The sequence below is a fragment of the Vulpes lagopus genome, chromosome 23, assembly GCF_018345385.1.
Source record: "Vulpes lagopus strain Blue_001 chromosome 23, ASM1834538v1, whole genome shotgun sequence".
NCBI lineage: Eukaryota > Metazoa > Chordata > Mammalia > Carnivora > Canidae > Vulpes > Vulpes lagopus.
The window spans coordinates 20,595,444-20,610,888 of NC_054846.1; the positions used below are offsets into that span (position 1 = coordinate 20,595,444).

The 15,445-nt window shown below is 34.9% G+C and overlaps 1 protein-coding gene across 3 annotated transcripts in view; it reads left to right on the forward strand.

Moving 5' to 3' along the window:
- Window positions 1-15,445, forward strand: part of ANAPC10 (anaphase promoting complex subunit 10) — a 208,693-nt gene that overhangs the window by 117,216 nt on the left and 76,032 nt on the right. The window contains exon 6 of one of the 3 annotated variants that reach the window (XR_005985144.1): window positions 10,154-10,418. The exons of 1 other annotated variant lie outside the window; for it this stretch is intronic. Coding sequence is in view for 1 of the 2 variants with exons in the window: in XM_041737819.1 (XP_041593753.1) it covers window positions 10,154-10,240 (87 nt within the window). In the remaining variant the exon portion in view is untranslated. Of the gene's footprint in view, window positions 1-10,153; window positions 10,419-15,445 lie in introns of those variants that run through there. One more of the 3 variants, XM_041737819.1, reaches the window with a different exon arrangement.

The window sequence follows — 15,445 nt, forward strand, 5'->3', positions numbered from 1 at the left end:
AGCCAGGAAGTGTCAACTTTTAATTGGGACAGTGTGGCTACAATAAAATTGGGATTCTGTTAGTAAGAAAGGAGGGGAGAATGGGTGTTGAAGAGGCACAGAAGAGTCTCTTTCACAGCACCAACATTTAAAAACCAGAAGGATTCACATAAAATCTGAATTTATGACTTTTCTTGAAAAGTTTCAAAATCAGGCATTGCTGAGCCCACATTTGGGTGGCACTTGTCAGCTGAAGTGTCCTTCTTTGGATAAAATGTAACTTCTTCATGGAGTATAAATTGTTCACCAATCCTTCAATCTTTTTTTGCTGTTATTTCTACTAATAATAAATATTTTGCTTTTAAACATGCACTCCAGCAAAGCACTCTGAAAGAAAAAAAAAAAAACATTGAAGAAGCTTAATTTCTTCCAGCCTTTAATCATTTGATATTCCCTAGACAAATCCTCCAGATCAGACATTTTTGATTCATGATCTCCTAATATTATTTACAATGTTGCTGTGAGTGTGTGTTTGTGTATCTGTATGTTTAACATATATGCATTTTCCTAGAGAGAGTATCCATAATTTTACTTAGGCACTCAAAGGAGTTTTTGACTAAGAAAGGGGTGTCTTATTTAGGTCTATATCTTAGCATCTAGCACAGAGCCTGTTACAGTATTAAGTATGCAATAATGTTTTCTTAGATTAAAAAGCTGATTTGTTTATTTCTGAATTCCATTGCATTTGTAGTGTTAATATGTGAGCTAGTTCTTAGCTATATTCTTATATTGTCCATTAATTGTTATATAATTCATTAATCATTTCATTTCGGTTCATCTTTTGCACTAATCTAAGTTATAAGGGCAAAGATCATGCCTTATCTTTCTTTTCTTTGTCCCATAGCACCCAGCACAGTACTAAGCATCTAGGAAATTTCAAAAAAGTTCATTACTGATTTATTTCCTAAGCTCACTGACCCAGGAATTTGATTTCTATATAATTTACACAGCAAATTTGAAGAGTAGGTCTACAAATGGTCTGTTGATTATGATGGAAACCGAGCTATTTCTAAGGTAACTTTCAGGTCTTTGCACTTATGGAAACACAGAAAAATAATAATTACTCTGATTCATGTTTTTTTCATCAATCACATATTCATTTTTCTAATTATTTAACAAATATTTTTTGGAATCCTACTACGTATCTGGCACTGTGTAAGACACTGAAAGAAAGAAAATGATATTTGTTCCCTCCCATTGAAGAGTTTATACCCTAGTATAAGACCAGATCTCTAACAGTCAACTATAATATATTAAGTGCTATTATAGAAATAGCTTCGAGGTGCTATAAAGAAGTGAATAAGTAGCTATAGAAGTCAGGTAAGTCTTTATGGAAGTAACATTTGAGCATGTTTTGAAGGAATGGGCAAAGAATGGGCATAAATCATTTTAGACAAGAAACTTCGAAATAAGAGAAAGATTTTCTATTCATTAAATAAAGAATCCTTAAGTGTGATTGAGAAGAGGCTTGGGGACCTGGGTTGGAGATAAATTGTGGGAAGTGGATGATGCAACAAAAATTTATTAATTCAACAAATATATATGGCAGGCACCATGGTAGGTAATGGGGATGTAGGGATGAATCAGACAGACATAGCCTTTTCCTTCTAGAGCTTATAATGTAGCAGAGGACAGAAACTAAGCACATGGTGAAATGTTGGCCTATAATAGGGATAATAGAATAATTTCTATTAAATATCTAAATAATAGAATAGCATCTATTCTGAGAGGGAGGGAGCAGGTATACAAGGAAGGTAACATTTAAGCCCTGAAACATATATAGGGGGTGGAAAGGGGAGGTGGGAGGAGATGGAGAAGAGGATGGGGGAAAATTCTGTTATAGTGCTGGACATTTGGATATCCACATGTAAAAGAGTCAAGTTGGACTTTTACCTCCCATCATATATAAAAAACTAACCCAAAATGGATCAATGGCCTTATGAATATAAGAGCTAAAACCATAAAACTCTTAGAAATAAATGTAGGGGCAAATCTTCATGACCATGGATTTGATAATTGATTCTCAGATATGACACTGAAAGCATAAGCAACAAAAGAAGAAATAGGTAAATTAGACTTCATTAAAGGGGTGCCTGGTTGGCTCAGTTGGTTAAGCATTCAACTCTTGGTTTCCACTCAGCTTTTGCTCTCATAGCTTGTGAGATCAAGCCCTGCATCAGGCTCCAGAGTCAGCAGGAGTAGGCTTGGATCTTCTCTCCCTCTACCCCTCCCCCCACTTGTGCTCTCTCTAGGTCTCAAATAAAAAAATAAAAATAATTACCTCATTAAAAAAATGAGACCATTAAAATAAAAAGCTTTTGTGTATCAAATGGCATTATCAAGAAAGTGGAAAGACAGCTATACAGTGGAAGAAAATATGTGCAAATACATATCTGACAAGAGTTTAATATCTAGAATATATAAACAACTCTATAATTAACAGCAAAAAGATAAGCAACCCAGTTTAAAAAATGGGCAAAAGACTTGAATAGACACTTCTCCAAAGCAGATATACAAACAGGCAAGAAGCTTTATATGTTCTCCCTTTGTGTATATGTATGATGCTCAAAATCATTAGTCATTGGGAAGTGTAAATCAAAACCATATGAGACACACCTCATACCCACTAGGATGTCTATAATCGAAATGTCAGATAAGTGTGATGAGGATGTGGAGAAATTTGAACCCTCATACATTGCTAATGGGAATATGAAATGGTTCAGCTGCTATGGAAAACAGTTTAGTGGTTCTTCAAAAAGCTATGAGTTAAGCTACAGAGTTACCATATGATTCACATTTCCATGCTTAGATATATACCCAAAAGAACTGAAAACAGGTAGTCAAAAAAGCACATGTACCAGCATGTTTTTAGCAACACTATTCAAAATAGCCAAAAGATGGAGGTGGCCCAACAGTCCATCAACAGTGAGTGGATAAACAAATAATGGGTTGTTATCCAAACAAATACACACAATGGAATATCATTCAGCCACAAAAAGTAATGAAGAACTGATATATCCCATAATATGAATGACCCTCCCAAACGTTATACTAAATGAGAGAAGCCAGACACATGATACCACATATCATATGATTCCATTTATACGAAGTATCTAAAATACGCAAGTCCATGGAGACAGAGAGTAGTTTGTTGTTGCCAGAGCTAAGGAGAGGTGGGAACGGGAAGAAACTGCTTAATGAGTAAAAGGTTTTACTCTGGTGTGATGGAAATGTTTTGCAACATTATAGAAGTAGAGGTTGCACAATGTTGTGACTATCCTAAATTTCGCTGAATTGTTCACTTTAAAATGATTAAATTTCTTTTATGCAAATTTCACCTCAGTACATTACAAATTTTGTTATCAGTAGTCAGTAAAGTCCAGGGCAGTGGAAATAGTAGTATGTATGAAGGCAGATAGGCTCTAAAAGAATTTTAAGAATTGAAATAAGATAATTGTAGCCAAAACATAATAAACTAGATTGAATCACTAAAGTATAGGCTAGAGAGATAGGCAGAGGTGATAGTAGTAAGGGATTTGTTGATGGTAGATAAGAAGATGAATATCATGATACAATTCATGTTTGTTTTTCTAATTCAGTTTTTTTTAAAGATCATTATATTTACTGTGTAGAAAATGGATTTTAAGGGGTCATGAAGCATTCAAGGAGTCTGACTAGAAGGCTATTTTAGAGATCTAAGCAATAGACAATGGTGGGTAGGTCTAGGATAGAGGCAACGGAAAATTGTTTGATCAGATTGCAAGATAAAATACAGTGTGCTCAGTTAAACTTCAGTATTTGGGAAATATTAATACTGAAAAAGTATTCATTGTTTACTTGAAATTAAAATTTAGTTGAAAGTCCTATATTTTAATTGCTATATCTAGTAACCCTACATGAGAGGTAAAGGACATCTAGGTTTTTGGCACCAGCATCTCTTAAATAATATCTTCCTTTCCTGAAATACGGGACATGGAGGAAAGAATCTGTTTTTCTTGGAGAAGGGGACATCATGCATTCACTTTGAATTATTACCATACAGTCAGTATATTAAGATCAATAGAATTGATAGAATCACTCAAAGGCTGTTTGTAGAGTGAAAAGAGAAGACTGTATAGGATGATATAGGGTCATCTGTAATTAAAAGATGTTCAGAGAAAAGAAGCCAGTGAAGGAGACAGAAGTTCTAAGACTGGAGGATGGGAACCATCATGCTGGTGGTTTCATGACAGAGAGAGTTTCATGGAGGCAGAAGTACTCTATAAGGTAGAAGTTACAGAGAAGTCAAATCAACCAAGGACTGAAAAAAAGACCAGTAATGTTGGCGATTAGGAGATTTCAGGAGACTTAAACAAGAACTACTTTAGTGTAATGTTGTAGGGGGAGGATTGTGCAGATCTAAATTTGATGGGCTATGGAATGACCAGGTAAAGAAATAGAAGGAGCTACAAATTTGGTAATTAAGGGTTTTATGTTGGAATATCTAGTTCGACAGTGGTGGCAGTAAAGAACGTCAATTCTAAATTCTATATGTTGCCCTCATCTATTTTTTCTTCAGAGCACTGAAGCAAGAAACTAAGAATCCATTTTTTTATACTATACACAAATACAAAATGATGGTATTGGGTTTTTCAAGAGAGTTCCTTTTGTTTTGCAGAGGAAGGTCACAACTTTTTATATCTGACTCAACTTTGTTGTAAGTAGTAGCTAGACTCTAGGCAAATACAAAATGAGTTTTCTTTTTCTTTTCAAGATTTGCTTTTCAGCTCCAGTGATCTAATGTAGTTATTCTCTTGAATATCTGGAGAGTTGATTAACAGTATTTATCACTTCATAATATGTAGAGCAGGTGTGTTTATGGGTATATGAGCTAGAGATAGAAGAGCGTGTCTAAATGCTAAGTCAATTAACATCGATTTGGTATATAGTGAAGCATAGCATGTTATAAGAAAAATAAATATAACTTAAAGGCAAAGAAACACTAAACACCCAGTTAATTTATGATGAAGCATACTTAGTTTATGATTTTGGTACATACTTTAACTAGAACAGTGTTCTGTGCTCATTTTTATTAAATACTGTAGGTGTTTGCTAGGGCATGAGGTAATAACCCAAATACAATTAAAATGACCATAAAATTAGGGTCTCCACGTAGGCTCCCAAGGATGGGTCTGTTTGGAGCTTCTAGTCATCAGCATTGGGTGGTCTGCTATTGGTGCATGATACTTAAATAGAGCTTTTTCCCCCTTAGGTCTGTAAGGTGTTAAGGTGTTTTTATAAAACCCCATAAACCCTTGTTAAACACTTTTTTTTCATAAAGAAAACTTAAATCTTTATTTCACATGTTTTCTGTGGCACTATTTTGGCATTTTAACAAGTCCTTTAAAGAATCACTCTAATAATTGCATACACCTCTGGGGTGGGAGTGGAGAAGTATTTATTCAGGTTTTTTTTTTTTTTTTTACATCAAACTGCCTGACCCACTCAGCAATAAGCACAGCATTTTGGTACATTTTAATTTAATAAGGAAAAAGATCAAAAGATTCTCCAGGTGGAGAAAGTTAGGCTAATTTGGGTATTGTATATTAACTGATTGAAAGGAAGGTTTAACTACTGACAGAACTGACTATGATTCAAATATATTAGATGATTTACTGCAGTGAGAGTTTCCCTAAACACTACAGAAGAAATGGCAGTGCTTTTACCACCCTGACACTCTTCATTCCTTTTCCCACTTTATATTTTTTCTCCATAGCACTTACCACCTTTGAACATACCATATAATTTATTTGTCATGTCTACAATTTTTTGTCTAAGTGTAAACTCCATTAAGAAGAGACTCTGTTGGGACACCTGGATGGCTCAGCAGTTTGGCGCCTGCCTTTGGCCCAGGGCGTGATCCTGGAGACCCCAGATCGAGTCCCATGTCAGGCTCCCTACATGGAGCCTGCTTCTCTTCTCTCTGCCTCTCTCTCTGTGTCTCTCATAAATAAATAAATCTTAAAAAGAAAAAAAAAAAAGAGACTCTGTGTTCATTGCTTATTTAGTGTCTTAAAACAGTGCTTGGTACATGATGGTATATAATAACTTTCTTTAATGATGGAAGGAAGGAGAGAAAGGAAGAGTGGAGGGAAGGAAGGAAGGAAAGGGAGGAAGGAATAAATTATGTTTCATTTGTGTTCCAATATACAGCATGAATTCAGCTCTCTCAGAGTCCAGATTTTACATGTATGTAAGTTTCTCTTACTTAAAGATCTCATTTCTTTCCTTTAACTCCACATCTTGAACAAAATCTTGGCATCATTAAGAATAATATTCATTCTAAAAAAAGAATAATATTTGTATGTTATGGGAATCATGTGATGTCAGACCATGTTTTTTCTATGATGTCATGAGGCAGTATTCTATATAAATGCATTAGCACTCCAGAATTTCTTCCAAGCAGAAACAGGTGGTTATGTTAACTTTCTCTTTCTTTCTTTCTTTCTTTCTTTCTTTCTTTCTTTCTTTCTTTCTTTCTTTCTTTCTTTCTTTCTTTTTCTTTCTTCTTCTTCTTCTTTTTCTTTCTTTCTTTCTTTCTTTCTTTCTTTCTTTCTTTCTTTCTTTCTTTCTTTCTTTCTCTCTCTCTCTCTCTCTCTCTTTCTTTCTTTCTTTCCACTTTAAAAGAAAGAAAAGACTTCAGTTCACAGCAATGTTGATATTTGCAGACTCTATTTCTTAAAAATATTTAGCGGGGCAGGAGGATTCTGGAATGATGAAGTAGGAAGCACCAGGAATCTCTCTTTTCACCTAGACAATAATCACACTACAAAATCTGTCTGGTGTAACTATTTTGGAACCCTAGAGTCTATTAAAGGCTTGCAGCTTCCAAAGAAAGACTTGGACATTTAATTTCAATTAATTTCAACTCTTAGCACAGAGGTAGCTCCCCTATCTTCCACTCCCTAGGCCAAGGCAGGCAGCTTGGTACATGATCCTATAGTGGCTTACATGCAACTTACGGGAGCCAGGGTGGGCATTAAGGACTCTGTCCTTTAAATATTGAAAGTCTGGTATTTAGTTCTGATTCCTGCTTTTACTCATGGAAGTGCAGATGCAGAAGTGGCCAGCCATTGTTGCACCATTCCTCTCCATTGTTATAAGCATTTCTCTGCCTGGCTCAAGTGACTTCCAGGGGCTTTGATGAGCTGGCACCCCCTTTCATTTACCTCTTCCTTTTCCCCTTTTTGGGAACCACACATTAAAGACTAGGACATTCAAAAACAGCTGCAGATCCAAAGGAAATGATAAAGTCATTGCACATGCCTAAGAAGAGGTTCAGGCTCAGAAAAGATCTGAAAAGACCTTGTTTATATCCCAGGGTTATCCTCAGCAAGGAGATAGTGTACAAGGATCAAAACAAACAAAACCGGCAAACCCTTGAAGGAAGAGGAGAATCTGATCTCAAGAGATACCACATTATTAGATTAAAATGTCCAGTTTTCAACAAAAATATCTCAAGACATATAAAGAAAGAAAGTAATATTTCCCATTCAAAGGAAAGAAATACAAATAGAAACTATTCTTTAGGAAAACCAGAAGGCGGAACTACTAGACAAAACAAGTATCATAATAATGCTCAAAGAATTAAAGGAAGATGTGGAAAAAGTTCAAGAAAAATGTATGAACAAAATGGAAATATCACTGAAGAGATAGAAAACCATAAAAGAAGCCAAAAAGAAGTTCTATAGTTGAGAAGTATAATAACTGAAGTAGAAAATTCACTAGAGGGATTCAAAGAGTAGAACAGGCAGAAGAAAGATTCAGCAAATTTGAAGATAGGACAGCTGAAGTTATCCAGTGTGAAGAACAGGAAAAAGAAAAGATAAGAAAAGTGAAGAGAGCCTAAAGAACCTGTGGGACACCACCAAGTGGACTGTACTACACATTGTGGGAGTCCGAGAAAGAAAAGAGAGAGAGAAAGGGAAGGAGAGATCATTTGAAGAAGTAATGGCTAAAAACCTCAAAAATTTGATGAAAGACATGAAGATAAACATCCAAGTTGCTCAATGAATTCCAAGTAGGATGATCAAAAGAGATCCACACCAAGACACACTATAATCAAATTGTCAAAAAGTTAAAGACAGAGAGTCTTGAGAGCAACAAGAGGAAAGCAAATGGTCATACACAGGAGATCCTCAATAAGATTATTTGCAGATTTATCACCAGAAACTTAGGAAACCAGAAGGCAGTAGGCCAATATATTCAAAGTGTTAAAAGAAAGAACTGTCAACCAAGAATTTTATATCTGGCAAATCTGTTTCTCAGAAGTAAGGGAGAAATTAGGACATTCCTTAGTAAACAAAATCTGGTATAGTTCCTTACCACTACAAGAAATGCCCTACAAGAAATCTTAGAGGGAGTCCTGAAGATTGAAATAAAAGGACATTAGATAATAATTTGAAGCTGTATGAAGAAATAAAGTTCTCAGTAGTCTATAACTCCACTTTTTATTTTTCACATGACTTATATGAGACTAATACTTTTAAAAAATTTATTGGCTTAAAAGCTAGTGTTACTGTAACTTTTACTTATAACCTCATGTTTTGTTTTTAACATAATTTCAAGAGACTAGTGCATTTTTAAAAACAATTATTAGTTTAAATTCTTGGACATATAATGTACAAAGACATAATTTTGTGACATCATTAACCAAAGAGATAGAGATAATATATAAAAGGCAGAGCTTTTGTATCTTTTTGGAGTTAATCTGGTATAAATTCAAATTACAGTATTATAACTTTGGGATATTCAATGTAATCTCTATGGTAACTACATGAAAAATAGTTATAGAATATACATAAAAGAAAATTAGAAGGGAATTAAAACATTTTACTCCCCTAAAATCAACTACATAGAAAAAAGACCATATGTAGGAAACAAAGGATAAGAAAGCTGTAAGAAATATAGAAAATAAATAACAAAATGACAGAAGTAAGTGCCTCCTTATCAACGATTATTTTAAATGTAAATACATTAAACTCTCCAATAAAAAGACAGGTATTGGTAGAATGGTTTAAACAACAGATCCAGGGGTGCCTGAGTAGCTCAGTCAGTTAAGTGTCCATTTCTTGATTTTGGCTCAGGTCATGATATCAGGGTCATGAAATCAAGGCCTGTGTCAGACTCTGCACTAAGTGTGCACCCTGTTTGAGATTCTTTCTTTCCCTCTCCTCTGCACCTCCCAACTTGCTCTCTCTTTCTCTCTCAAAAACAAAACAGATCCAACTATATGCAGTCTACAAGAGGCTTATTTTAGATCCAAAGACACAAATTAGTTGAAAGTGGAAGGATGGAAAAAGATATTCCATGCAAAAAGTAACCAAAAGAGAGCAGAGATAGTTATGCTAATATCGGACAAAATAGACTTTAAATCAAAAAAGATCACAAGAGACAGAGGAGGACATTATATATTAATAAAAAGTTTAATACAGTAAAGATAAAACCATTATAAACATTTATACATCTAATAATAGACCATCAAAAATTTTATATTTAGCAAAAATTGATAGAATTGAAGGGAGAGAAAGATATTTCTACAATAATAGTTGGAGACTTTAATACTCAATTCTCAATGATGGACAGAACAACAAGATAGAAGATAAGTAAAGAATTAGAGGACTTGAACAACAGAATAAACCAACTAGATCTAATAGACATATATAGGATACTCTACTCAATAACAAAAGAATACACATTTTTCTCAGGCGAACATGGAATGGTCTCTGGGATAGACATATGTTAGGTCATGAATTTTAAATTTAAAATAGACTTTAAGATATAGATATCATACAAAGTATCTTCTTTGAGCACAATAGGATGATGTTAGAAATCAATAACAGAAGGAAACTGGAAAATTCACAAATTTATGAAAATTAAACAACCAGTGGGTCAAAGAAAAAGATACAAGGGAGTTAGCAAATAGTTAGAAACTGTTATGGACTGAATGTTTATGTCCCCCTAAAATTCATATATTGAAAACTTAACCCCCAGTATGGCTATATTTGGAGATGAGGTCCCTCAGGAAGGAATTAAGGTTAAATGAATTTAAAAATGTGTATCCCTAATTTACCAGGGTCAGCCTCCTTATAAGAAGAAACACCAGAGAGGACTCTACACACCCACCAAAGAGAAGCCATGTGAAGACACACTGAGAAAGTGAACATCTGTCAATCAAGAAGAGAACTGAAGCCAGGAAACTTAATCCTGCTGGACCCTGATCATTCTAGCCTCTAAGAATGTGAGAAAATGAATTTCTGTTATTTGAGCCACACAGTCTGTGGTATTTTCGTATAGCAGCCTGAGCAGACACATTTGGTACCCTGAAGTAGGTATGCTGCTATAACAAATACCAAAAGATATGGAAGTGGCTTTGGAAAGGGCACTGGGTGGAGGCTGTTGGAGATAAGTGCTTTAAAAATTCTAGATTTTCATGAAGAGACTGTTGGTCAAAATATGGATGTCAATGGTGATTCTGGTGGGGTCTCCTAAAAAAGAGAAGAGAGCTGGAGAGAAAGCCCCCATTTAAAAAAATAATCAGGAATAGAATGTTGGCAAAAATATGGATGTTAAAGGCTACTCTGGTGAGGTCTTGGATGGAAATGAAGAACAGTTATTGGAAATTGGAAGAAAGGTGATCTGTGTTATAAAGTGGCAAAGAAGTTGGCTGAATTGTGTTCTAGTATTTTGTGAAAGATAGAACTTGTGAACAATGAAATTGGATATTTAGCTGAAGAGATTTCTGAGCAAAATGTTGAAGGTGCCACCTGGCCCAGGAGCAGAATGTTATGGACTGAATGTGTCTCCCCAAAATTCGTATGTTGAAGCCCTGACTCCCAGTGTGGCTGCATTTGGAGATGGGACCCTTAAGGAAGCAATTAAGGTTAAATGAGGTAATAATGGTGAGACCCTGAGTCAGTAGGATTAGTGTTCTTGTTAGAAGAGACACCAGAGAGCTCTTTCTGCCACTACCTCTCTCCCACAATGCACAAGAATTTATGTGAGCACAAGATGAGACAATGGCAGTATACAACTCAAGGGGAGAGTTCTTATCAGACATCAACTCTCCTGGTACTTGGATCTTTGACTTCCAGTCTTCAGAACTGTGACAAAAGTAAATTTCTGTTAATGTACCCAAACTATGATATTTTGTTATGGTGTCCCACACTAGCACACTAAGACAGAGACAAATTAAAATGACAACATGCCAAAACTTATGGGGTGCAGTGAAAGCAGTGCTAAGGGAGAATTTATGGTTGTAAATACTTATACTAAAAAACAAAGAAGATCTCAAATTAACATTTACAACTTAAGGAACTAAAAAAAAAAGAGCAAACTAAGCTGAAAGTTAGTAGAAGAAAGAAAATAAAAATTAGAGCAGGGATAAGTGAAATAGAGAATAGAAAAGCAATAGAGAAAACAATGAAACAAAAAAATTTTTCTTCAAAATAATCAACAAAATTGACAAACATTTAGCTAGATTGACTAAGAATATAAGAGAGAGAAGACTCAAAATACTAAAATAAAAATGAAAGTGGTGACATTACTTCTGATTCTGTAGAATTTTTAAAATATTTTATTTATTTATTCACGATAGACATAGAGAGAGAGGCAGAGACACAGGCAGAGGGAGAAGCAGGCTCCATGCCAGGAGCCCAACACGGGACTTGATCCTGGGACTCCAGGACCGTGCCCTGGGCCAAAAGCAGGTGCTAAACCGCTGAGCCACCCAGGGATCCCATGATTCTGTAGAATTAAATGGATTATGAGAGCACTATGAATGATTGTATGCCGACAAATTGCATAACTTAGATGTAATGGACAAATTCTTAAAAATACAAAACCTTATCAAGACTAAATAATGAAGAATTAGAAAATCTGAATAAACCTACAACTAGTAATGAAATTGAGTCTGCAATCAAAGATCCCCTAACAAGGAAAGCTCTGGGCCTGGGGGCTTCCTTGGTGAATTCCATCAAATATTTTTATTTATTTATTTATTTATTTATTTATTTATTTATTTATTTATTTCAAATATTTAAAGAAGAGCTAACACCAGTCCTTCTCAAACTTTTCCCAAATACTGAAGAGAAATAAACACTTCCTAACTCATTCTGTAAGGCCAACATTACCCTGATAACAAAGCCAGATAAAGAAACTACAGGAAACACACACACACACACACACACACACACACAGGACAGGAAAAAAAGTACAGACTAGTATCTCTTATGAACATCGATGCAAAAATTGTCAGCAAAATACTTACAAACTGAATTCAAACAGTGTGTTAGAGGGATTATACCCCATGACCAAGTGGGATTTATTCCTGGAATGAATTATGAATCATCCAATGATGATTTAACATACAAAAATCAGCCAATGTAATATACAACATTAACAGAATGAAGGGAAAATTCACAATCATCTCAATTGAGGCAGAAAAAGCATTTGACAAAATTCAACACCCTTTCATAATAAAAACCCTCAACAAACTAGGAACAGAAGGAAACTACCTCAACATAATAAAAACAATATCTGGAAAACTCACCATGAACATCATTCTCAAGGTGAAAGGCTGAATATGTTTCCTCTAAGATAAAGCAAGCTTCAATTTAACATAATAATAAAAGTTGCAGCCTGAGCCATTAAGCAAGAAAAAGAAATGAAAGGCATCCAAATGTGAAAGGAAGTAGTAAGATTATCTTATATGTAGACTTTTTTTGCCAAAGGCTTTAGGAGATACATTTTTATTTCTCTAGCTCAGTAATGGAATTTCTCTAGTCTCTTTTTACCCACAAAGAAGCCTTCCTAGATTCCTGGCCTTACACAGTAGCTCAACTTTACCTTCCTGGGTAAAGTTGGATCTACCCTTGAGTCCCCTTCAGTTCCCAGGCATAAAGCTCTAGCTCATGGATGATAAGGCTCATCACTGGTCCTGATTACCCAGTAAGCCCCATATCTTTGGCTTCAGCTCACCACTTGTATTAGTTTTCTGGGACTCCTGTAGCAAAGTAAAAAAAAAAAATTGTGTGGCTAAAACAACAAAAATTTATTACCTCACTGTTCTGGAGGTTAGAAATCTGAGATCAAGGTGTCAGCAGGGTTGGTTTTTCTGAGGGCTATGAGAAAGATTCATGCCTCTCACCTAAGTTTTGGTGTTTTGCTGGCAGCCTTTGGTGTTTCATGCCTCTCACCTAAGTTTTGGTGTTTTGCTGGCAGCCTTTGGTGTTCCTTGGTGTATAGGAATGTCTCCTAGATCTTTGCCTTCACTTTCACATGACATTTTTCTGCACGTGTGTGTGTGTGTGTGTGTGTGTGTGTGTGTCCAAATTTCCCCTTCTTATAAAGATACCATCATGTTGGATTAGGGGCTCACACTACTTTAATATGACTTTATTCTAACTTAACCATTTATATTTGCAGTGAACCTATTTCCAAATCAGACCATATTCTGAGGTACTGAGGATTAAAACTTCAATATATGAATTTAGGGGAGGATGTAATTCAACCCATACAGTCTTCTTTAATAAAGTTCCTTCTTCATTTTTAGCACCTGCACATTTCTTTTTTAAAGTTATAATTCAACTATTTAATTTTGTTTGTGCTATTTTATTCAGCATAGGTATGTATTTGAAGTGAGAGGGTAGGTCCCACTTCAGCACAATCTGCTCACTGGCTGGAATGTTGTTCTCCCATGATTTAAATGGTGAGGAAAAAAAAAAAAGAATCATCAACTAATATTGTAAAAGAAATTAAATAATTTAGGCCACAAAAGAAGGACAAAAAACAATTTTAAAAGATTCTATCATTAAAGAAAATGTAAATTTGAAAAATAACTGAAGAGAACTTTTAGAAATGAAAAATGTAGTCATTAGAAATGCAAAAAACAATGGATAAACAAGTTTATGTTATGTTAGGAACAACTGAAGAAAGATTAGTAAATTAAAAGATCTGAGAACATACGAATGCAGAAAATAAAAAATGAAAAGTGGGGCACCTGTGTGGCTCAGTGGTTGAGTATCTGCCTTTGGCTCAGGTCATGGTCCCGGGGTCCTGGGATTAAGTCCCACATTAGGCTCACTGCAGGGAGCCTGCTTCTCCCTCTGCCTGTGTCTCTGCCTCTCTCTGTGTGTCTCTCATGAATAAATGAATTTTTTTAAAAATGAAAAAAGTAAGAAAAGTGTTTAAAAGCACGGATTTTAATTTCAAATTAATCTAATTTTAATTTAAAAATTAAAATGAGGAGATATAATATTTGCTTCATGAGAAGTTGTAGAAGAGGAGATGGGAGGGACAGAAAGAACTGGTGATTCCCATATATGAAGAGAAAATGCAGAGAAATTTTCAGAAGTGAGAAAAGCATTGATTTATAAAAATACTGACTGTGGTTAATTCCTGATTATTCAAGAGTTGACACAATAGAGTCTTGCTTCTTCCTACCACCTAGGGAGGGAAACTCTAAGGAGGATCCTTAATTTTGTGTTGGTATTTCTGGGAAAAGATTTGCTGGCCAAGATGTTTAAACTACTGGCTAGGAGGTAAAAAAAGACTTGTCTGAAGACTTCTCCCATTTTTCTCCATTTCCAAATCACATTATGTTACAACAATCCAAATTTCCCTTTTAGTTGTTGGATGGTGTATTATCAAAGTGAAATTTAGTGTATTTGTTATACTGAGCAGTTGAATGAATTAAATAATATTATAAATTGAACTATCTCACCAAAGAAGATTTAGAAAATGAAATTTAGACTAAAGCTATGGCCATACATACTTAGGGTGTGTTTCATAATGCTTAACTAGTATGTGGTTCTTATTCTGAATGTAATACTTGTTTTGAAATTTAAATAATAAACAATACTTTATACATATTTTGCTAAAAGTCACATTTTGTCATATTTGGCTGCAAAGCATATGGTGGAATCAGCACAGTGCCCAACCAATGGAAATATGAACAGGACCACACAAAATGGTTCCACTGTGTCATTTTGTTCAATGTGGCTTCATGAAAATAAACTCTTCTCACCACAAAAACTTGCTTGTCATTTCCCACTTTTTAAAATGATCTCTTCTAACTTCATTTCCAGCACCTTATCCCTTTTCTAACCGTTGTCTACTCTAAAGTGACTTGAAGATTTGTTTATTTTGATTTGGAATCCCTCATTCTTCATTTTTACCACATTTCTAGCAATAAAATGCATATTATTAAAACATGTTGAACCTTTGGGATAGTTTGATGCTGGTAATGTAAGATTTTTGGCTCATTCATTTAGAGTTTTGTGGTATTTGTATTTTTGGTGTATTTAATATTTTTCTATGTATTTTAACTTTTAGAGATTTTCTTTTAGCACACAACTGAGAACTGACT